Raw genomic sequence first — 24,153 nt, 5'->3', positions numbered from 1 at the left:
AGCATTGCCATCAGCAGAGAAAAAACCCAACTCAAATTAACCCAAGGATCCAGCTTCAGTATTGCTATCAGAAGAAACCGATTCAAAGAGGTAATGAGGCCTCTCTTCAATTCTGTAATCCTTTTCTGAAAATAGAACAATGTTTTTAGCTATGATATGCCAAACTTGGACCTGATTGGGTAGTTTACGCAGTGACTGAAATGATCCAAACTATTTAGCAGTATGATAAACCAATAGAATTCTCCAGGTTTTTATGCTCTATTTGACTTCTCTCCGTTTTTTTTTTTCCTTGGGTAAGAACCTAGAAAGGCACTTATGGTAAGAAAAACCTTCCTGTGTGCATGTTTCATCTTATTAGTCTCATATAGATCATTGCTTGTAGAAGAGGAAACAAAGAGGTATATGGACCTATAGTACATAAAAAAAATGTCAATTCAATTTAGGTAGATCTTATAATAGGTTATTTTTTATGAATGATTATTGGCACTGGCATCCGTGAAAAAATCAAACAAGAATGGCCCGATTTAGAGCATGAAAGAAAAAAAAAAGAATCTATTTGATGCGCCATGTATACACCAAATGGAACAAGTTGAAAATATATATTGGACTTTATTTTTGTTGACATTGGTTGCTTTCAGAAGAATGGCCCGATTTCGAGCATGAAATAAAATAATCATCATAACTTTAATCATGTACAAACTACAGGCCCAATTGTCATGGGATTTTACAAATTTAATTTGGCCTTTCAACCTTTTCTTTCCAACTGACTTGCATTAGTCGCAGCTGGTGAATGCCCTCATGTTAAAGGAGGTGCCATTAGATGTACAGCAATAGGTTGGTCAGCGATCTGCTCTTCAAATGGACAGATCCTTGTTAGGATTTTGTATTGGCTGTATACTCTGCTTATGGCCTACTCTTCTTTCATTGTGTCTTTGCCCTAGTCAACTTGCTTGCTGGAAAATGCAGTCTGGCCATTAGTGGGCGTGGCGCTCTAGTTTTCTGGTCAAATCCCCTCACACAAACAAATCCTACAAAACAATCCATAAAAGTTTAAGCAAAGTAGGAATTGTTAGGGAATCAACATTTTGGCATCACTGGGGCGATACTACAAAATGAGTTAGAAACTTGGGATATTTTATAGATAGTTTGTATGCTTGGGAATCCCTAATGATTAAATAACCAAGATTTTACCAACAGTTGGAGAAGGAGAAAGCCATTCCTACAGCCCTGGGACAGTGATGATACATTAGTGTAGATACCCTATTTTGTGTGTGTGTGTGTGTAGAAAGCCATTCTTACAGCCCTGGGACAGTGATGATACATTAGTGTAGATACCCTATTTTGTGTGCTTGTGTGTGTGTGTGTTCACTAACTTGTGTAGATACCCTCTTCCAGAAATCCACATTTGCGATTTTAGTTCTTGGTATTGGGTATCTTTAGATATGATGGTGCCATGCACCAATTTATTTACCCCCAAGTTATAGATAGGCACTATTTGTTTGAATGCCATTTGTTTTTTGTAAAAAACACAGCTGAGGTCTTAACCGAATTATGCTAGGTAAAAAATAAGAAGATCTCGGGCTTATACTTTGGTTCACTGCTTTGCATATGAAATTTTTTTTTTTGGGGGGGGGGGTGTGGGAGGTGTTAAACTGTCTCTGTTTTACCCTAACAGTTGTCACATGTCAGTCAAAGCCAACAACCCCATATGGTGTGTTCTGCAATAAATTAAGGAATGATTCCTTGGTCCTTCTCAACTTTCCATTGAAAGGTTCATGGATGATGGGAGTAAGGAATTCTCCTGGCCTTTCCTCTATCATATTTTCCCCTTCACCTGTGTCTTTTATGGGTGTGTATATACACATATGAGGTGGTTTGCTATAAATTATTGAATCCAGCCGAGGAAGCTAAAGATAATTTTAGTAACAAGTGTGCCACTTTTTTGCTAATTCATACCTCTCCAGAAGCAGTGTTGAATTCCTTCTGTTGTTAGACCTAGCAGCACAAATATCATTTTGGATTCAGTTGCTCAGATGTTATTTCACAGATTAGGAAACTAAGGTTTTCTGTTCTGACATTCTTACCTTTAAATATTGTTGGTATGGATGTACCAAAGTAAACAGTCCGTCTTGGTAGATTCCATAGCCATGCCCTTGGAACATCAATTGGTTTGACACTAGAATCATGGTCTGCAAATACCTGGATGGGAATCATATTTTACAATTGCCACTTGACTCAACAAAATCCTATGTTTGAGGCGCACTATAATTATTTGGTAAGCAGAGATTCAAAATAAGTTTTTTACCTCATTGACCTGAAAATATGTACCATTGAGTGGGAAGCTACCCCTCATTGCTGTTCGGCACGGTATCTGTTCAATTGAGTGTTGTAAATATTAGTCAGTGTCTAAAAGCAGTCTGTTGAATTGGATTTTTCTGTCATTGAAAATTATTTTCGTGTATGGCTTATGGTTTTTCCTCACCAAAAGAGTCCCTCGGACTGTTTGGGAATTTGCTTCTCGTATACTGTTGCATGAAAAGCATGTCTTCTCACTGCATAGTTCGCCTGATTCTTGAGAACTACAACTGCTTCTTGGTGGTTCGATTGATTCTGCAGTTTCACCTGATATTGGAAATAGGGTATTAAATCATCAAATAAGTAAACAATGAAATAATCACATATCATCATTTGGATCAAATAGCTCCGAGGCTAACTTGTTAATGGTATTTCTGTATTTCCAGTAATGTGGGCCCCTCATATTACTGCACGATAACAATCTTTATCATAAATCACAAGTTTAATGCTTTCCTTTTTTTTTTTTTTTGGATGAATGATTTCATTAGTATGCTTTAAAGTTGATTTGGTTGGTATACTGTTGGCACATGGGCAACACATGGCTGCTTAGCACCCATTTCACACCTATGTGCATACCTGGAGTCCATATAGCGAGTAGGTATGAGCATGGATCATCTGGTTCTCGCTTGTCCATCTGTAAAGTGTATTTTAGTCAGCAATGGAAGTTCTATGTGTAAGCCAATAGAGTTTCAAATAATAGCGGAGTATAACTGACCCCTTTCAGAAGATGGTGTGAATCAGGTAGCTCGTAACTGCAATCAGGTAGAAAGGAAATTAGTATAGATCCTGTAGGATTTGAGTCATCCCTACAGCTTGGCACCTTATATACTTATGAAAGCAAATGCCTGGTTAATAAATATTGATATTCAATTTAATGATACCAGGTTTGCTTTAAGTTTAAACAATGGACAGGGAAATTAGGTCACTAAGTCAGAGCTCAGTGATACAGAATAGGATAATTCATAATGTCTTATAACTTTGTCTTAGTTTGTTCTGGCTAGCTAGAGTCTGTCTGAAAAAAATTCTTAAATTCAACAAGTACTGTTTTGAAACAAATCCAAATTGATTGTTGGAAGTAGTGCCACATATGAATTTATTTTAGCACTACATGTTTAGAGGACCAAATACAGTATTTCTCTTCGTGTTACCAACCAAAAAATGAAAATGAAACAAAGAAAAAAATATAAGAAAGAAGATTAATATGAAGAAGGGGAAGATGGTGCTGACTTACACTTCGTGCTCTGTGCGTAACCTGCTTACATTCTTCAGCTTGGGCACAGGGATAGAAGCAGTTTCCGGAGTCAAAGCAACTAAAGCCTTAGACATGTCTCCCTCTTGAAGTTCCATGCTATACTCTTGCATATAATTCTGTAAGTTCATCGTGAACTCTTCAATGTTAAGTTTGATTGTTGGGATTTCATCAGGATCCTCGTCAAGAAAATCTTCAATATCACTTTGTGATATCTCTGTATATTCAGGCTCTGGTGTTGCTGGGACTTCAACAATAGGTTCGCAGTTTTTGTTTTCTTTCCTGTATTCTGGTGCTGCCACTGTAAGTGGGTTTGCCCCAGCCTCAGGCAGAGGCAGTGGCATTGGGTTGATGCCCATTGTTAGGTTGTTGATACCCAAAGTTGGGTTGTGCTCGGCTGCAACTGGTACAGTTGAACTTACCATACCCTTCTCCTCTGGAGCTGGCAGGGCAAACCTTGCACTGCATCCAAACATATTTATTAGTAGGCTCATTTCTGGAAAGTTTGATTTATTCTCATGCAATTGTTTTTGGGTAGATGGTATGAAACCTTGCAAAAGCACTGGCAAAGTGTTTGCACTCTCCTCTCATTGGACATGCATTACAATTAGGCTTGCTCTTTGTACAGAAAACCTGCATGAGACTCAAAGAAAACCATCTGAATTAGCTGTTGCACATGCTTGATAACAAGTGAGGGAAAGTCTTAATTCAAATTTCTAGTAAATACAACAATCTACCTTTCCAAATGTAATCATCTGATAATGCAATTCATATCTGTTTTTCACAAATTCAATCAGTATTAGTTTTGGTGGTACTATTATTGCCTTTTTGAATTCATACAAGAGATTGATGCTACTCTAAATGAATATTTTTTTTTGATGAATAAAATGAATAGTAAATGTACTGAAGGGGAATTCTGGAATTACAGTGTCCGTTGATCTAGTGTGCAGAGCCGCGGCCAAAGATATTTCTGAATTGACTCCAGCATTGGGTACCTGTATATTTGAAGGTTAACATTTTCATGTCAGGGAAAAAGTTGGTAGTACTTGGTTGGCACACCATACTTACATTTCTAAAAGATGCAATTGTAGTGACTCGGGCAGTGGTTGTAGTGGCACCCATCCCAGCCTCACAGCTATGCGTCCGACATTTGTGTCAACCTTGTTGAAACCATACCAAAGTAGAATATTGTGTAAGTTTGGCTTTATCCTATGCATTTTATAATCATTCACTTATTGTCTAGACTTACTGGAAAAGCAAGATGATGAAGTGTCAAAAGCCGTACACACTCCACACTTTTCAGACCCAATCCCCTTATGCTCAGCAGGAACTCCCTGCAAGCAATTGAACATTTGAATAAACAATGGACTGCTGAAATGATAGATTGGATGTGTGTGAATCTATGTTTGCAAGGAGGTGGTTTACATATTTAAATCGAGGGCTTACTTTGTTTGGTCAGGTGGAACATCCCTTAACCATTCAAGATCAATGCCTTCATGTTCCCTAACCAGTCGGTTGAGGAAATCCTGCAGAAATTATGTGAGTACTCAGCCTTCTTAAGCCCTTTTTATCTCAGCCTACTTCCAAATTTGAAGGCTAGTGAGATGGAATGACATTTGCATACCTTGATTCTCTCGGCAAGCATGTTGTTCATTCCTCTTTCTTTGATGGCTTTGGCAATCTCATTAACATCTGCACATCTCACTGCTTCCCAATCCAGTGAGTCCATTGTATTGCTACTTTTTTCTCTTTTCCCAACCTTTGCATAAGCTTGCTTTCTTAAACTATCCCAATCAAATTCCTTCTTTTTCCCTGCCTCGTTCTTTTTTGCTTTCAAATTCTTTGTACTGCCAGTGGCTGAGTTGTAAACTTGCTCTTTAAAGTTTGATTGAATCACCTTATTCTCTATGGATTTTTCTTGATCTGCTAAACATCCCCTTTCCACATCTAAAACATCTGAATATACTGGGGAACTTGATACTTGGTTCATTCCACTCTTTTGCTTTTCAACCAATGTCTGGGTCTGATGCTTGTTTAAAGATCCATACAGACCAGTTGGTTGTTCTGCTTGAGCACTTGATGGTACTTTCTGAACTGTAGTTTCACTTACAGTCTGTGGCACTACTGCATTTTGTTTTCTAGTGGAATTGGCATGTGTTGTCTCGGTGACTTGACCGATTTCTGAAGCAAGTGACGGCAAGGGAGATTTGCTTTCTTCTCCTAACGTATCTGGGCACTGGACTTCCAGAATTCCTGAGTCTTGGGTCACGTGCAAACTGCATGTACTGGAATTGATGATAGGAACTTGTGTTTGGGGCTGGTATGATTTGGAAGGGTAGATGGGTGCAGATAAATCTTTTAAGCAGTCTATCCTGCCCATGCTTGATCTGTGATTTTCTGAGTCCATACCTTTTGATTGGTTCTGCTCACCCTTGGTGCTAAGGTTAAATAAAGAACTCCCACCTCCGTAATACTCTTGGAACATGGCGCTTCCTTCCATCTGTAGTAGCTCCGTAAAAGTGCAGTCACCAAAACAATCTGGTGATGGTTTAGATGGACTGTGTGTTACCAGATCTTCAGCTTCTGAGTTGGAGTCTGAGCATGATCCATTCCTTTCAGTGATCTGGAAAGTAGATGACTCTGTGGAGTTTTGTGAGGAAAGTGCATCTTCAAGTGCTCTTCTATCCTCTCCTCCTGTAAAATTCGCGACTCCTCTGTTAGTGGTCACACTTTCCGTTCTTTTCAGCAGCAAATCATGGGACATCTCTAGACTGCTCCTGCAAACAGGTGACTGCTTGCCTCTTGAATTGTCAGTGGAGCTTCCATCTGCCGTATTGCTCCCAAAGGATTCATTGCTGTTGTCTACCTCTCGTTCTTCAATCTGTCCAGCTTCATGGAACGTCATTGAGCTCTGATCACAGACAAGCTGACTTGGCATTTTTTCATGCCATTTGATGGTGTCTACCGTTTCTGGAATGCACACCTCTGACTCTTTAAGTAATGTATTTATTCCTTCTTTACAGCATGCTCCGTCATTGCTCTTTGACTGCAGTGGAAATCTTGCAGCAAGGGACATGAAGGCCGAGCTGCAAACGAAAGGAAATGAAATAAGTATCATCAATGGTCATTAATTTGATTATCTCTTCTGGAATATAGTTTGGCAATGGAAGTTCACCTGGAAAGATGATCAGATACATTCTGAGTAAGAAAGACCCCAACGACTGAGTCCACTACTGATCCTTTCCACTGGGAGAAGCGCCTATCACCTATGGAAAACATAATTTTCCTGTTAAAGATAGAAGTCTGCCAAGAACATGTATTTGTAATATACATAAGTTTGGTATCTTTGTTGTGGGAATAGACCATTCAAATTGTCAGAACCATTTGGACTGTTGTCCACTGAATGAACCAAAAATAGTTACTTGAATTTGCACGACTCAACATTCTAACACCAAAATTAAAATTTGGAAGCAGTCTAAATGTCAGTTTTAAAATGTTTTCTAGTACTTATATATATATATATATATATTTCTTATTCTTATTGTTTAATAATGTGAGGCAGAGTCTTAATGCAGCACTTTTTCTTGTAGTTTGTCACTTGCCTTCTCCCTGTTCTTATGTATTGATTTGATTTTTATTGATTTTTATTAACTTCTATAGTGTAGGCCATCACTAGGAAGATAATCTAAATCTATCTTTATTTGCTTCCACAGGCAAAAATGATCGTAGCCTGACAGGTCCTTCATATGGTTCAATCACAAACTTAATTGCCCGGGGGGAATCATCAATCAGATGCGAGAGGTATGCAGCACTGCCAAGTACTAGAAATTTGAACTGGGGAATGCAAATAGGTTTTGTTTTGTACCTTGGACAAGATGCATGCGGGCAATGAATGAGTCTGCCCGTCCGCGGAATACTCTCCTTTCTTCTTCCCACCATTTCTCTTTGTCCTTGTCCTTGTCCATCTGTTCCATCTCTTCGCTGGCTTCCTTCCCCATCAGAAGCTTCCAAACTCTATTTGTCTCTGGGTCAAGGTCAACTTTGGGTCGTGGCCGTCGTTTTCTTGTAGGATCAAACAACCCCTCATAAGGAACCATTGTGGTGTTGCCATTGTAAGGAACCAATGCATTTTGCTCTGGGCCTGGGAATCTGTTGGTTTCTCCATTGATGTTTAGATGCTTCAATCTGTGAACAATTTCATCTATGGGTATTGATGTGGCTGAGCGCTGGTTTTGATCATACATAGCAGTCTTGTTCTCTTGCAGATGCACTTGGTTCATGCTGGAGTAGACCGAATTGACAGGCAGGGTTGCTTTTCTTGTCCTCTTTTTCTTTGCATAGTTTTCTGCAACAAGGGCTTCTAGACAAGCTTGTGGACTCCGAACAGTTTCAGTTCCTTGCCTATCATCCGATGTTGGTGCTGTTTTCTGAGGGGTTGATTGCAATTGGGTACACTGCGGAATTGAAGTAAGGGAGGCCAAGTCCCGCACCCGTGTAGATCCCTTGGATCTCTTCTTTGTCATCCTTTCTGTGGGACCAAAGTTGAGCATAAATCCAGAAGTTTGCAGGTCAGCAAACACTGCTTTGCTAAGTGAAAACTGATCTATACTACTATTTTGAACTGGGCAATTCTCTGTCACCATAGAGTGAGCATACACATCTCGTACAGATTTACTGATTCCATTCTTTGGTCCTGTTGTGCCAAGCTTATCATTGAACTCTATTTCTGCAGTTCCATGGTGACCCTGCAATGCTTGTCCCCAGCTGATTCTATCTGCTGCTGTAGAAGATGAACTGCTAGGAGTGGTGGTATATTGAGCATTCTCAGTTCTCCTTTTCTTGCAAATTTCTGGAAAACATTGGCCAGGATTGTTTCTGTGGTAACCACTCGCTTGAAATATCTCCTGGTAAGCCTGCAAAGAATTTTGTTGGACTCGCCTCATACATATGGTCTGTGCATCTGTCTTGTCAATTGTATGAAAATATTCTCTCTTTGATCCCCTTGCTTGTTCTGTCTCAACAAATGGTACATGGAGATTGCTATAGGGATCATTTTGACGTTTTGACAGAGATTGTGAGCCACACTGCGATAATGGTTGTCCAGGTTTTTCATTTTTGTCAAGTGTAGCTCCTGTTTGGAAGACCATGCGACTGATTTCCTCTACTTGAGCATGTTGTTGGATGAGAGGATGACTGTTTTTTCCATTGCTGAGGCTGGAACATGGTTTCTCCATTTCATTTCTGTTAGTTGGGAGGCAGTTTGAACTTTCTTTTGGTGGGTCTCTCATTGTGGGTTGTGGAGCTGGGGCTGTTGTTTCAGGCAAGGAAATGTAATTTTTGACCACCTGGTTCAAGGAACAGTTACGGTCATATTCAATCCTACCTGAGGAGTTTTCTGCTATAACTTCAACGGCTTGGTCAAGCTGCACATTTGATTTGGTTCCAGAGCCACCATCAATTGCTTTGCTCAAGTCCTGGGCCTGAGATTCTGAATTCGTATTAAACATCCACCTTGAAGAAGAGCTTTCAACACTGTTGAGCAGAAGCCCCTCCTGATTATTGAGTGATTTGCAGGGGTCTTCATCTCTTCCTTGATCTTCCAAGTCAAAATTCAGCACCCGCCTGCATGATTTCACAGTCAAACTGGGTGATAGTTCTATTGCCTCCCCTACAGCCTCTGCTGGCGGAGTTTCTGAGGTTTTGAGGGCTTTCTTCCTCACATACTTCCTCTTCACTGTTGGGTTCTGTTTGTCACTTGCCTGCTTTGGAGTCCTTTTGCGTTTGCCTTCCACGACGACTTTGGGCCTGTGCTTCTTCCTTTTAGGCTTTTGCAGTGGTGTCTTGTTCAGATCAAAGCCGTTGTCCCCTACATTTCCAAGGTCATGGTTTTCCTTTAATGTGGTTGAAACGGCAACAGAAGATGTGCCCACCAGGGGATGTGAGAGTTCACTTTGAAGCTCAACCACCTCACTCATGCAACTCATGGGCATTGAGCAACCCCCACTGTTGAGCTCGATTGCTTCATTCCTGTTGGGAGTAACGAAAACCTCTTGCTTATCCTGTTCCTTATATGATTTTTCACCTACAGATAAATCTGCTCTTCCAGAACGCGTCTGGTCCTGAATTATCTGCTTCTTATCTGGTGTTACTGGTGCAAACTGTATGGACGTAGCCCCATTCGAAACACCATCAGCGATTGTTTTGGGCAGTGAATTAAGATCGTAACTTCGACGATGAACTGGAAATCCATCTGTAAGTCATTCTATCACCTTCAGTATCATTCTGAGATTTTCTAAGACACCATCAAATTTAAAGGAAAAAAAAATGTTCTGAAAATTTGATTTTTATTAATTGAATACATTCTCTTAGGATGGACCGGGAAATCGATGGACCAAACTAAACAGCTTTTCATTATATATTAGTATAATGGAAACAACAACAACAATTTAGTAATACTACAAGTAAGTCATTCTATCACCTTCAGTATCATTCTGACATTATCCAAGATGCCATCAAGTTGAAAAAAAAAAAAAATTTGAAAATGTGGTTTTTATTGACCGAATACATTTTTTCTTTGAATGGACAGGGAAATAGATCGGCCAAACTAAAATGGTTTTCCTTTAAATTAGTACAACAGCAACAGCAACAGCAAGAGCAAGAAGAAGAGCAACAACAACTAGAGCCATATCGCAAGTAAATGGGGGCTTTCATTATGAACTAGTTGAAAAAAGTAAAAAATAAGAAAGAAACGAATATTAGGAGTAATAAGAGGAGAAGAGCTTGTGGTAACTCACTCAGAGGTTGAGATTGGCTGTTGCCCTTATTCCAGGATTCGTAGTTGAGTGAGCGATCTTGGTTGGCAAGCAACATACCGGCGGAGATGGGTTGTCTCTGGTTATAATTGCTCGCAGAATACGAGACGGGGAAGAAAAGGTTACTGCCTTGCGGATTGGCACTGGCACTGGCACTGGAAGAGGCCGCAGGAGTCCTACTCGTCATGTTCAAGAGGTCCAGAAAAGGAAAGTTCGGCCCAGCTGTTACGTTCCTCATAGCCTCGGTATGGGATTCCACAAGTGCCCCAGAGCCACCTCTGCTACCTCCGGCCAAGTCCGCCGTCGAGTACCAATTATAAAGCCTCCTGTTCTGACCGTGAGACGCCATGGTATCAACGCATGCAGCAGCCCCATTTGCAGAGGGAGTCTCTGGACAGAACCCAGCAGGGTACCTCATTGATTCCTGCCAATTCGTACTGCTCATCTGACTCCCTTGCCTCTCCGCCGGGATCGACTGCAATCTAGTCGGAATGGGCTCCGATTGTGTCGCTGGATTCCAAGATCCTTGAATCTGGAAATCTTTCATTTTCTCTTCAGGAATTGAAAGACCCCTACCAAAGTCCATCTCCAGACTCCGGGGTTCTTCACAAGACCTTTCTTTTTTGTCTCTTGTACTGTTCTCCTATTGATGCAATGATATAGTGTACTCAAAATCTCTGGTTTGCTCCAATCTTAAATTGCATGCAAATTGGCGATTTTCCTTATATCCCCCTCTTCTCCAAACCTCATTGTCCAAACTTCCCTGTAAAACCTTCCATCGCAATTTGCAGACACTGCTCCAAAAAGTTGCAGACAAAAAACCAGATTATACCCACGCCAAAGTCTCAGATGCTCAAGAACAACACGGGTGAAAATAAGAAAAAAAGTACGAAAAAAAAAGAAGAAAATTGAAAAAGAAGAATTCCCTCTTTCGTAATCGCAGAAGGGAAATTCCTAAGAGCTGATGAAGCCGGAAACTGATGAAAAATCACCCGCCAGAAAATAAAAAACTAACAGATCTCTCTGAAGATACAGGCAAAGAAGAAGTCTTAAAACCTGTTTAGCTGACTAAAAGGGTAATGAGCTAGAATAAGAAGAATGGATTAACCCAATTGGCAAAATATTGAAGAGCTCTTTAATTTTTGGTAAAATCTGCTCTGTTCCTACAGAAATTGAAGAGAGGCACATCACCAACTACCAAATATCTCACAAAATCTTGGCTGTAATCTCAGAGGATCATACCACCACCTCTAACCTTGGCAACAACATAAATATGCTTTAAAAGCTTTCCCATAACCAAGAACCACCGATCTCGCATATTGACTTTGCCGCCGGTGGGTGAAAGCATGCCGGAGTTGCGGTCTGGTTTTCCACAGTAAACGGGAATAGTCATTTAGAGAGAGAAAGAGAGGAATAAAGAGAAAGAAAAGAAGTTAAATGACTGTGAGACTAGTTATAACCTGACTTGTCGTTGGATTGATAAACTAATAGTGTTTAGAAAAAACAATGTAAAAATAACGTGTTCCAGACTGACTCATTAACTACTACAATTTCAGTATTAACGTATTACACCATTAGGGTGTATTCCCGTATTGATTATTAAGATTGAAGTGGTTAAAAAAAGAACAAGAGAGTTTATATGAAGAGGCAGACTATTATTTTCTTTGATGAAGTCTTTGTTAATGAACCAAGGTCTCTCTTATTTAAAAAAAAAAGTCTGGGCATTCTCATAATTTTGGTGAAGGCATATACATATAGAGAAAAAATGGTGGACCTTGGTGCAACAGTAAGGTTGCTTCATTGAGATGTAGTGGTGGTAATGTGTTTGAGTTGGAAAATAGCCTTAGCAAAACTGGGGTAAAGCTTTGTACATTATGACCCTCTTTAGAGTGGCGAGAGCCTTTTGGCTGATTTGTGTCGATAAGAATTGAGATCGATATTATGTACATTATAACCCTCTCCAGACTTTACAATGGTGAGAGCCTTTCAGCTGTACATTATATTTCAGACCTCGCCACTTTACTTAGAGGTTAAGCTGCATAGATTATGTCCTTCTCAAGATCTCACAGTGGTGAGAACCTTTTGGTTGATTCATATCGACAGGAATTGTGATCGATACTGTGTACATTATGACAATCTTTAGATCTCGTCATTTTGCTAAGAGGTAAAACTACGTACATTATGACTCTCCAGATCTCACAGTGGCAAGAGCCTTTTGGTTGTCTCCTATCGACAAGAATTGGGATCGATACTGTGTACATTATAACCCTCTTTATACCTCGCCACTTTGCTAAGAGGTAAAGTTGTGTACATTATGACCATCTCCGGACCTCACAGTGGCGAGAGCCTTTTGGTTGTTTCATATTGACAGGAATTGTGATTGATATTGTGTGCCTTATGAGCCTCTTCAGACCTTGCCACTTTGCTAAGAGGTAAGCTACGTACATTATGACCGTCTAGAGATCTCACAGTGGCGAGAACCTTTTGGTTGATTCATATTGACAGGAATTGGATCGAGACTATGTACATTATGACCCTCTTTAGACCTCGCCACTTTGTTAAGTGGTAAAGCTACATACTTATGATCCTTTATAGACCTCACAATGGCAGGAGCCTTACGACCTTCTTTAGACATTGTCACTTTGCTAAGACATAAAGCTACGTACATTCTTACCCTATTAAGACTACACAATGGTGAGAAGCTTTTGGGTGATTCATATTGACAAGAATTGGATCAATATTATGTACATTATGATCCTGTTCAAACCTCGCCACTTTGCTAAGAGGTAAAGCCGACAACAATATGACCCTCTCCGGACCTCACAATGGTGAAAACCTTTTGACTGATTCAAACCGAGAAGAATTGGGATCCATATATATAATAATGTTGATATTTTAATTGATTTACTAAATTATCTAAATATTTAAAAATCAAGGGATCAGTGGGGGTAAAAACTATTAATAGTGAAAATTGACAGAAATTTCGCAGGAAAGGAAGAAAGAAAGAGTCCTTGGAAGCCTAAAATACGGCGGGTGAGCCGTCGACCCGAATATGACACACGTGATCCAGGTGACTGGACGACTGGACGTCGGATACTCTCACACATTCTCAACTTCTCAGCGACGAAAGTCACGGAAACGAACGTCGTTAACGCCGTTACACCGACGTTAGTTACGATGTTATTATTTGAAACCTTCGCCGTTAATGGTCCCCTCCCCAACCGTAGTGCAATGATGCACGCTCTCCCCCAACCGCTGGTTAAATGTATTGTAGGACAACGTTTTTGATCCCCTGTAACGAGTACACAGTAAACTCCCTTCATCGGACGGTTTAAATTAATAGAAGAAGCTTCTTGTTGTTAACCTCAGCCATTAGATTCCCTTCTATAATTAGCTTCCCTAATTGTAACTAATAAACCTAAGCATGCTTCATGCTTTCTCACATAAGCCTTGCTTATGCGAATATTCCCCCCCTCCTCTCTCTAAATTAGACTAATTAATTAATTTTTAAGTTTTTATTAGGGTTAGGTTATGCATGTATATATGTATGGTATGTATGTGTATGTGATGATGGTATGGATGTGTATGTTTAAGATCACGCAAATCTGAAGGTAACAAACAAGTCCGCCTCGTTGGGACCCCAAATGTAAAGGGAAAGTGGAAGGGTAACTTCTCTTGTTGTTTATCGTCTTAATAAGTGTAACTGTCCGTACCATTTGTCGCTTCTCGTGAATGATTCTTGACACGTGTTTTAAAAGTAATCCTTTTTAGATGTTACAGAGCCTACGGTTATGTACAGTGAAAATGTGTCAGTAACGTCTGATTTAGAATCTTTTGTTTTGTGATTGATATAATGCTTTGCGAAGTAGTGTCATGAGGTAGGAAAGATTCCGATCTGAGTGTAGTGATATGGAGAGAACCTACGGTCTTCAGTGCAACAGCGTTTGGGTCAAAATATTTGTTATTACCTTTTTGACCTCAAGAAATTGACAAAATCACAGTCAAGTCTTCCATTTTTTTCTTTCTTGATTTCCGCGAAACCCTAAATAGAATGCGACAAGAAGGAGGAGGTGAAGACATGTGAACGGTGAAGCCCCAAGCGGAAACTACAAAGTGGTGGGCTATGGGTTATTTTCCAGTGTGATTCGACGTGTTGCCGACTTCTTGTTTACTGAATTCCTAACCGTTGATTTAACATATTAATATTTTGATTATTCTATCAACGGTGTGATCATCTCAGTAGATTGGGATTTCAAATAAATAAATAAATAAATAAATAAATAAAAATGTTTAGAATTCACATGGGAATGCTGTAGCTGACCCTCCCCTCCAATATAAGGGTTGTAATGGAATGGACCAATCGTGTCCAGGTCTTTGCAATTAACGCGCACGAGTGGTTTTTCATTGCGGCAGTTATTAACCGTTACACTCGTTATAGCAACAGGGAAAAAGATTCGCACACTGTCCGATGAAGTCTTTCTATGGTGTCTGTCACAAAAAAGTGTGAGGGTTTACACACCTATTTTATTATTGGATAAAGAACCCTGTCAATTTGATATTGTCCACAATAAAATATAAGCGCATGAAAAGACTATGCTATCCCCATTTCATGCATCGATACTTTTCTTGTACAAATTATCAGACTATGTTATCCTCATTTCATGCATCGATACTTTTTTTGTACAAATTATCACTATCGATGTGAATTGATCAATTTTACCCTTAGTTTAAAAATAAAAGAAAATACAAATTTTTATTATTTTACCTCTAAACTAATATTGATAATTGATTAGATCGGTCAGAAATTGGTATCGACTGATAGGATACGATCAATATGATCGATCTGATACCAATATTTGAAACCATAGTGTCTCATTGGCCCTGCGCTCCAACATACGCAATACTAGATCTGAATGGTTCTTTCTCCATATTTATTTGGAGAAAAAAAATCTTACCGGGATGTGCTCTCCTACAACCAAAATAGGGGTGATGAAATGACTACCTTGCTCCCAATTGGATGCCTAGGCGTCCTCCCATTGTCTCTCTCCAATTTTTTTTGGGAAAAATTAACCTAAAAGGTAGCATTGCTCTTACACCTCAACATAGAGGGTGCACGAAACACCACCTCACACTTCAAGGAAGGTAAAAATTCAGCCCCTCTTGATGCTTCCACGAGCGTTCACATTGACCCTTGTGCTGGCATAGGGGCCACACAACCTTTTAGGGAGTTCTCTCTACAATTTTTTTTATCTATTTTAAAAGGGAAAATGTTGGGTATACGGACGATATCAAGTATACTAGCACTCATTGTGTCTCTCTCTCTTCCTTTTTTCTGAAATGACCCTCATATCATTTTTAAATGATACTCTATCATGTGATCCTATTAGTGCTATCTGCTAGTGTATTTGATATCGACGGCATACCTAACCTTTTCCCATTTTAAAAATATGAAATTCACGTCAATAATATCTTTTTCCAAACACTAATTGGTGGTAATATGCACATTCTTTCCCTCTATAAAAAATGATTTCCTCCTCACATTGATAGAGTGGTAAACCCTCTCCTATACCAATACACCTCTATTTTTTTAATTATTTGGGTGGGGTTATTATTTCCCGTGAAAGACGGGCCGGCAAGTAAAAGTCATTGCATACTATGATGAAGATATAATGGTTCTTATTTCAATTTATTTTTTCGTGTTAACAACTTTTAATATTAACTTAAGAATATTAATAGTTTCTATTATATTAAATCATTTAAAAGCTGGATTTCAAGACCAAGAACATCGAAAATCAAACCAACACATCAGACATTATCTTATATGTGCCTGTTCAATTGTAACTCAATATAATGCATACATAATCTAACTTAACATGTTGTGCACATCATCGTGTAGTCGTGAGTTAATTTTCAAGGGTTTGATCTCACGACCTTCTCTCTTAGGCACCAACTCTTCAAATCGAAGTTGTCATCATTAGATAAATCTAGTGTTCATATTTATAATGGAGACATCATAGTTGAGAAGACCTACAAATTTAACATGTGGGTAATTGAAGGAATTATCCATTAGTTTGACATTTAGAAGTATTAAATCATTTGTCCACATGGCAAAACTAGGTTTGCTAGCTTGAAAACGACAACGTCGGAGACATTTATTTTATTTAATTAAGAAATAATATTTTAATATTAAAATACTATAAAAATTCTGAAATTGGTGATTGCCCTGATCATAAATCATTGTTTAATAGTTCATATAGTCGAAGAATACGACAATTATAACAATTAAAAAATTAATTGTGTTAAGCCTTGATATCATAGACCCTAATTGAAGTTATTATTTTAATTTTAGAATTGATAAAATAAGATAGGAATCTCCATTTCTACCTATACAATGTACAATGCCATAATAGTTAGAGATCCCTCACAAAGTCCTTGACAAATAGAAAATGCAAAAAACACGTCCATTGGTCGCTTGTAGCCAATCATTAGCTTAGTAAATTATAGTGATTTAAGTTTTATAGATGATTTTGAGCCATGTTATGATAATCTATCCACCAATTCTCAAAAGTGAGGGGAAAGATTCTCAATTAGCCTTAGTATTGTTTCCAAACATTATGGAGATCATATGTATAAAGTCATAGATGAAAAAGGTCCTTCTTTATGGTGGGCCCTATCTTAGATATTAGCAATCCATTTGACATGTCAACATTTTAAATTTGAGATTATGGCATATTTAAAAAGAACTGGAGAGAAATGAAAAGGGAGAGCAATGGAGAAATTTGAAATGGAACCAAAATATTTTTTTGATAAATTGTGCTGTTGGCAGAACAAGTCCAATCGATAGCTCAACATAAAAGAATGAGGCCTATGATATATAATACAACCATATCCATAGACAAAATATAATGAACAATAGGAAAACAACCTTTAAGTCCTCAAATATGATTTTTGATTAAAAAAAAAGTACATGAACTAAATGTAGAAGCCAATGCTCTCCTTGGTTGCAAGTAAAAGGAAGGGAAGAAAAGAAAAATTATTCTTTTATGATTATAAATAAAAAGAAAGGAAAGAGGAGGGAGATTGATTTAAGAACAATTATTGTAATCGTAATTGTGTAACCTACTTAAAACTCTTACTATATTTGATAGCTTGAAAAAATTCTTTAAGTAAGCAGTGGATGGTATACTAGTACCTTCTATAATTCTCATCTTCACATGAAATGATCTCTTTGTCCTTATTTATGAAATCATTCTATAGTCCCTTATTGTTGCGCTCCCCAATGTCACTTGCTTAGATAACTTTTATTTTTTTAGGTAAAATTTGATTAAATAACTTTCTCTATTGGTAATTATAATTTTATATAGTTAAACATTTTTTTTTTCAATTTTAAGGGATTCAATCATAAAGTAAATAAAATTTATGAGTAAAGGTTCTTAGAGCTCACCGTAGACTCATGGAGGGTATACTAGCACCCATTTCTCCATCTTTCTCCTCTCATATGAAATGACCTCTCTACCCTCTATGTATGAAATTGTTTCATCACTTCTTGTTGATGCACTACCTATACCACTTGTTCATAAAATACTCTCCCAAAATTTTTATAATCAAATCATGAATAATTTAATATAAGAGAGAGGGTTCCTGAAAGACACTGTGACGCTTAAGCTAGCACGGGGGAAATTATGCCTTTCATGTTTCTTTTTCATAAAATTAATTATATAATGGGGAAAGGGTGGGCTTGATGCCAAGGTGCCTAGCATGTATCATCCTCTCTCCTCCCCTTTGAAAAAGACCCTTTCGCTCCTATGTCTAGCTTTGTGATTTGTGTATATAAGTAACCTATCAAAGTTGGTGACATTGATGATGTAATAATTACAATGTTACACCATAAAGCATGGTTTTGAGTTGAGAATTTATCCTTGATTGTGTGGCCACCATGATTTAGTTATCGATATTTGAATTGAATCACATCGGTATATATTGACTAATTTTGCCTTTATTTTTAATTTTTTACCTCTGAAACTATATGGGTAATTCATTTGAATTGATTAGATATTGATATTGATATTGATATCGATCGATACCTATATAATTGAGCTGATATGATTAATTTGATACGGATATTTGAAACCATGGTGGCCACTGCAACAACACAAGAGCAAATCAAAGGAGTTATACGGGCATCTAACAAGGGTAGGGCAGCCTTTTTACTATTTTTTAATAAAGATTTAAAAAAAAAAAAGTTTAGTTATAAACTGCTCAGCAACGTGGTTCAGATCTGAAAACCGTTTGCCAGAACAACAGCAGTTACAACAGTAACATTTGCGTGGGAAATGCTTAAAATACCACCTGTACATTAGGCTATTTTAGGGTTGCAGGAATAGGTAGTCACACTCTTGTCTCCTTCTATAGCTCTAAAAAGAGACTTAACTTTAGGGTTTTATTTCAACCAGAGCCATTCAAACAATATGCACCGTTGGATTCAACTTGGCTAAGAATTCATCTCAAAAAGTTGATTTTTATAGAGATTTCCGACACGTAGTTAATTAAGGGCTCCACTTGTTTCGACTAAAGATAAGATAAGTGTGGCGGCTACAAATTTTTTTTTTTTCTTTTGTTCCTATGTTATCCTTAAACTTTTATTTTTGTATTTAAAATAATATTAAAAAAAAAAGAGGGTTTGTAACCGATTATAACTTCCACAATGTTGATTCCAATGATACTATCGTCACAAGAATAGGAAACAAAATTACGTCATACAATGATTAATAACCTCTGAACCTTTTTTCAGATAGAGATTCTGAAAAAGTTTCAATGACTCTGATTTCGAGAATATGATCTACCGCGTATAAAATTAAAAGATAAAAAAAATAAATTATGATTCAACGATATGGTCCACCATGTATGAATTATATAATCATAATAAAAAATATAAATATGAATTTTAAAAATATATAAATAAATACTATAACTATGATGAAGAATATGATTTTTGAAAATTTCAAGGTCTATTGTATGGCAATTTTTGCAGACTCTCAAAATTATGTTTAAAGTCAAAATAGAAAAATATATAAGATAAAAACATAATGAAGGATGAATTATTGTGTTTTATTTATTTATATTTAAAATTTTAGCTTTTTTTTTCCCCCTTAGCTTCTAAACAAAGCCTTAAATTGAATTATTTTTCTAAACATTTTGAAATGAGTTTTAATTTTAAAAATTTCTAAGGGCGTATCAAATGCACGAGGTTCCCGCATGTGTGAGGTTTGAGGAGACAAGAACTACGTAATTTTACCCCAAAAATCTCAAGAAGTTGTTTCGACCGCTTGAGCATCAAGTCGCAATAGCATTCGTGTCTTACCTTTGGATCAAGCGTGCCTCTATAGTAAACAAATAATTCTTTTAAAATATATACTAGCATAATTGGACTATTGATTGGTCAACAAAAGAGACAAAATAGTCCATATATTTTTTTGGGAAAAATGGTCGTGGTACGTGCAGAAAAATAGGAATACGGAACGTCTGGGCTCTGTGAATGTTCACATAAGTGATATGATTGACACGTGTTAAATATGTTAATCCTACTAACAGAGTTGTAAATAGTTACAACTCTGTTTAATATTATTAATATTTAAATAAATAAATAATAAAAATCCCAATATAAGCAGACTCCTCCTTTGATTCCGCTTAGAAATCTCGACCCTCTCTCTCTTTCCTTACTTCTTCTTCAAGGCCGTTCCTTTTTTCTTATTCCTTTTTCAGCGCTCTCCAGTCTAGTTAAAGTTTTGTTTACCAATCTCACTGAAGATTGACATCCATGGTAAATTCTCATAGGTTAATAATATCTACCCAGGAAGTAATAATAAAATCCTAGATATTTAAAAACTTTGTTTACTTTATAAATTCAAATTTATCCTCTGCCACACATGCAAACTTTACTGTCCAAATTCCTTCCCTGATGATTGATATGTAAACATGGTATTTAGATATGTGTGGCCAAGTCTTTCATATGCTCAATGCCTGAAAATAGTTATATTGATTTTTTTCTTACCTCATCCTATTTTGAGAGCAAAGCAAGAGAGAGAGAGAGAGAGAGAGAGAGAGAGAGAGAGAGAGAGAGAGAGAGAGAATTGAGATTTTCCAACAAAATCGAAGGAGGAGTCCGCTTATATTAGATTTTTATTTATTTATTTATATAAAATAAAATATTAGACAAGTTAAGTAATCACGTCCGTCATCTCTCCACCCTAAAAACTAGGAATCAGTTACAATATCAAAAACTAATAGATGGTTTAGATTAATCTAATATTAAATGAACGGTTAATATTAAAAAAAAGTGAAAATAAGATTGCAATACGTACGTACTGCTACCACTTGCCCATTTTTTTGTTCATACTAGAAAAACTAATAAGACAAAAAGTTTATGCCAACTAGCTAAAGGAGTCCACATAAATCCAAAATGCAATAAGACTTACTATTGTATCTCATCCAACTCCCTATAAATATGGTGATCGGACAAAGCATTGACCTCTCGCCCATAAAGAATATTGTTTAATTTTTGGACGGTCAAAGTTTTTTTTTTTTTGGGGGGGTGGGGTTGGGGTGGTAAATGAAAGTCCAAGGAATTGTACTTTGACAATTTAAAGAAGGAAGATAGATTGAAGGGTTAAAAACTAGATAAACTCAATAACTTGAAAGCCTTTTTGTTTAAGGAATGTCTATATGTATATTTAGAAATTGACATTTCATTATGTTAGTATCATAATTTTCATTTATATTTTTCGAGTACACATGTGAAATGATGCTATTACACTCATAAGAATAAAATATGTTATACTAAAAAGGAGAAAGAAAGAGTAAAGTTACAAATTATTTGACATTGCAAAGGGGGTGTCCTTAAGAAAATCCCTTTAGTTTAGATTTATTAAAGGGTCAGTTAGGATTCCTTTCTTTTTAATATTTTGGTAGGGACTTTTTTCCCAAGTGGAATTGTTTGGTTGTTTCCCATGTACTTATGGGGAAAAAAATATGTTTCTAAATATGAAAGGTGGTAGTTTTCCTTCGCCCATGGTCAATGTAGAAAGAGATTAAGTTGGTGTATTAAGGATATCGAAAAATAGACAAGGAGTATTATAGGAGGGAAAAACATTTATGACCCTCATATAAGTGTACTTTTTTTTTTTGTAATGAAAAAAAAGGGTGCTACATGGTAGTGATCATAGCCCAAAGGATAAGCTCTCGTACGACAAACGACGCTTCCACAGGACCAATGGACGAAGTGGGGCATGCCAAGACTCGAATCCACAACCAGTCGACTCGAGCAATGATGAGTTGACGGCATTTTCACCACTAGGCTACCAAACCCATTGGTTATTAAGATGGTATATTGAGGATATCAAAAAATAGACAAGGGGTATTATTGATTTCATACTATAGGAGGGAAAAACATTTATGACCCTTATATGAGTCTACTTATTCTTTACTACAAGGTGCATGAAAGTTTTTTCAAAATGAAACGACCCTTAAAAAATTCTAGGTACCAACATTTGAGCATCCTAAACATTTGTTTGAATAGTGTTTTTATTTTTTTATTTATTGGTATCAGAAAAAAACACACTTAAACAATAGCATTTTTTTTTTTTTTTTTGAATTATGATAAAATACAACAAGTCCATCATTATAGTTGTTCATTTTGATCAATTTAGCTTCTCCGTAACCTTATCAGGATGGATATTACATTTCATTAGGGTTGGAATATTTATACAAAGACCATACATTCTATTAACTTCTAGTTAGTAATATGTTTTATCCAACTATGGAGCAAGAATTATAATTCTTAATTTGCAGATTGATTGAACATGCAGATTGGTTGAACAACATTAATGCCAATTTAGGATGACCAATCAGGCTTAATATTGATTAGTTTGGCAGGACAGTTAGTGTCAGCTGATCTAGATCTACCTAGTTCAACATAAGATATAAATTCCTGATGTGGAGTTCCAATCCATTTTACCAATCTTTAAGAAAAATAGACACATAAGTTGAAGTTTAATCCTTTTACATAACTAATATTTTTAACTCTTCTATTTATTTCTTCAAAAGCTAATAGAAACACAAAAGTAGATAGAAAAATATCATCGAATGTACTACTAGGCCGATTACAATAGGTGATTTGATATGGAAAAATGAAATTGTTCGATAAATATTATGAATCAGTGTTCAACATCTCAACTAATATTTTCTATTAAAAAAAAATGAAAATGACTTATGATTATGTTATTATTAAAGTTATCATTGTTATATATAATTTTTGAATATATATATATATATATATATGAAATGATAATATTTATTTTTATTAAAAAAAAATTATACCTAAGATACACGAAGAAAAAAAAAATTTTAATGATTTAACACCTTTCGAAGTATCAATAAGAAAATCCCTTTTAACATTTGTTACGGTTGACTTCATTCCATGGACTGTGCACAGGAAACTTTGTCTACCTTTTGGCATGTGGTGAAAGATAACAGAGCGTACTTGAGTACAACTAGGATATCAAGAGAGACCCACATGACAGTTATAAACTGTCCTTTCTGGTTGCTCCCCTTTTAGTATATTTAAATAAATTAAGGTTAAAACCGGAAAGTCACATCCCTTGCCTCCTCCTCACCCTCCAACCTTAGCAGCCATTTGACCTGATCCACGATGACCTGTTGCACTTTGGAATTGTATGTTGAATAAGAAATGTTGTAAATTATAATATTTTAAGTGAAAAATCATTAATTTAATAGAAAATAGATAAACTATAGAGACGAACTCCAAGAATCATACGCACATCATTTTTAAGACAAGTGTCTAACGCAATTGGTAGAAGGTGGTATCATAAAGCTCATCCTATCAGGAGGTCTTTCGATCAAATTTTTTTATTTTCACCATGTATGTCTTTAATAGGAAGAAAAAATAAAAATAAAAAAACAAAATACATTATAACCTTTAAAGCATCTGTGGGAGGGAATGTGATTCGTAGTGTTTGGAACCTTACATGTTCATGGTGTTAGCATTTCTCAACTTTCGAGAAAACTACAAGTAGAAGAGTAGAGCATTTTATCTACAATTTTTACACAAAATTCATAGAAATTTTATTTAAAATTGATGTACGTACTATCAATAATAGATGCTTTCTTATACTCTATCTTGTTTTGATGTGAATGCGTTAAGTGGGTAAATGTCATTCTTCTTTGGGAAATTTACTATCACTCCCCTACACTTGGCCTATATTTACTAAAACTCTCTTACCTTTTATTTTATTTGTTTATTTTTTTCTGATACTCCCCTGCTTTTTAATTTTTTGACATCTCTTTCTCCCCTGCTCTTTTTAAATATCCATATTAGCCATCATTTTCACCTGTAATCCTATTACACTTTTTTTTCAAATTGACTGGTCCAAAATATGGTTTGAACCAAACCACTTACTTCAATCGGGTATTTGCATAGTTGGTCCAATATTTTTATCAATTCTATACCTATATCAGTATTATATGTTCCAATTGGGTATTGCATGTTTTTTTTTTAATCCCTAAAACCATGTGTCGCAACCCTAATGGAGAATGCAACATTTAGATTACTAATCCGAATTAGTATCAATTGAGATTGACACCAATCCAATACCAATAAAAAAAAAAAAAAATAGATTGCTAAACTTGTGATGGTATATGAGACAAAAAAGAAAAAAACAA

The 24,153-nt window shown here is 36.6% G+C and overlaps 1 protein-coding gene and 1 long non-coding RNA gene across 2 annotated transcripts; one reads left to right on the top strand and one right to left on the bottom strand.

The window, feature by feature from the left end:
* Window positions 1–580: 580 nt before the first annotated feature.
* On the bottom strand, window positions 581–11,869 carry LOC122089171 (DNA glycosylase/AP lyase ROS1-like). The gene is made up of 19 exons (XM_042658687.1): window positions 11,672–11,869; window positions 10,399–11,210; window positions 7,470–9,854; window positions 6,780–6,870; window positions 5,229–6,690; window positions 5,051–5,130; window positions 4,854–4,938; window positions 4,673–4,764; window positions 4,531–4,599; window positions 4,342–4,378; window positions 4,155–4,237; window positions 3,587–4,066; window positions 3,071–3,107; window positions 2,932–2,989; window positions 2,483–2,622; window positions 2,306–2,371; window positions 2,085–2,199; window positions 1,957–1,995; window positions 581–1,028 (listed from the first exon to the last, which is right to left on the bottom strand). The coding sequence occupies exons 2-19, from the start codon at window positions 11,000–11,002 to the stop codon at window positions 922–924; spliced, it is 6,030 nt and encodes a 2,009-aa protein (XP_042514621.1). The 5' UTR covers window positions 11,003–11,210; window positions 11,672–11,869; the 3' UTR covers window positions 581–921.
* On the top strand, window positions 9,715–10,252 carry LOC122089172. Its single transcript, XR_006143254.1, has 3 exons — window positions 9,715–9,856; window positions 9,974–10,065; window positions 10,191–10,252. It is a non-coding gene; the product is annotated as an uncharacterized LOC122089172 (long non-coding RNA).
* Window positions 11,870–24,153: the final 12,284 nt, after the last annotated feature.

The sequence above is a fragment of the Macadamia integrifolia genome, chromosome 9 (genome assembly GCF_013358625.1).
Source record: "Macadamia integrifolia cultivar HAES 741 chromosome 9, SCU_Mint_v3, whole genome shotgun sequence".
NCBI classification, from domain to species: Eukaryota; Viridiplantae; Streptophyta; class Magnoliopsida; order Proteales; family Proteaceae; genus Macadamia; species Macadamia integrifolia.
Note: the sequence above shows the minus strand (reverse complement) of the source record. Positions and strands in the feature narration are given on the sequence as shown.

Bases quoted from the DNA above. Each gene is read 5' to 3' on its own strand.
- LOC122089171 (XM_042658687.1), bottom strand. From the start codon at position 11,002: ATGGACTTTGGTAGGGGTCTTTCAATTCCTGAAGAGAAAATGAAAGAT. The intron at 3,108-3,586 runs GTAAGTCAGCAC...ACCTGATTGCAG, and splicing joins TTACGCACAGAGCACGAAGT to TTACGAGCTACCTGATTCAC. The intron at 1,029-1,956 runs GTATGAATTAGC...ATTGTTTTGTAG, and splicing joins TCAACACTGCTTCTGGAGAG to GATTTGTTTGTGTGAGGGGA.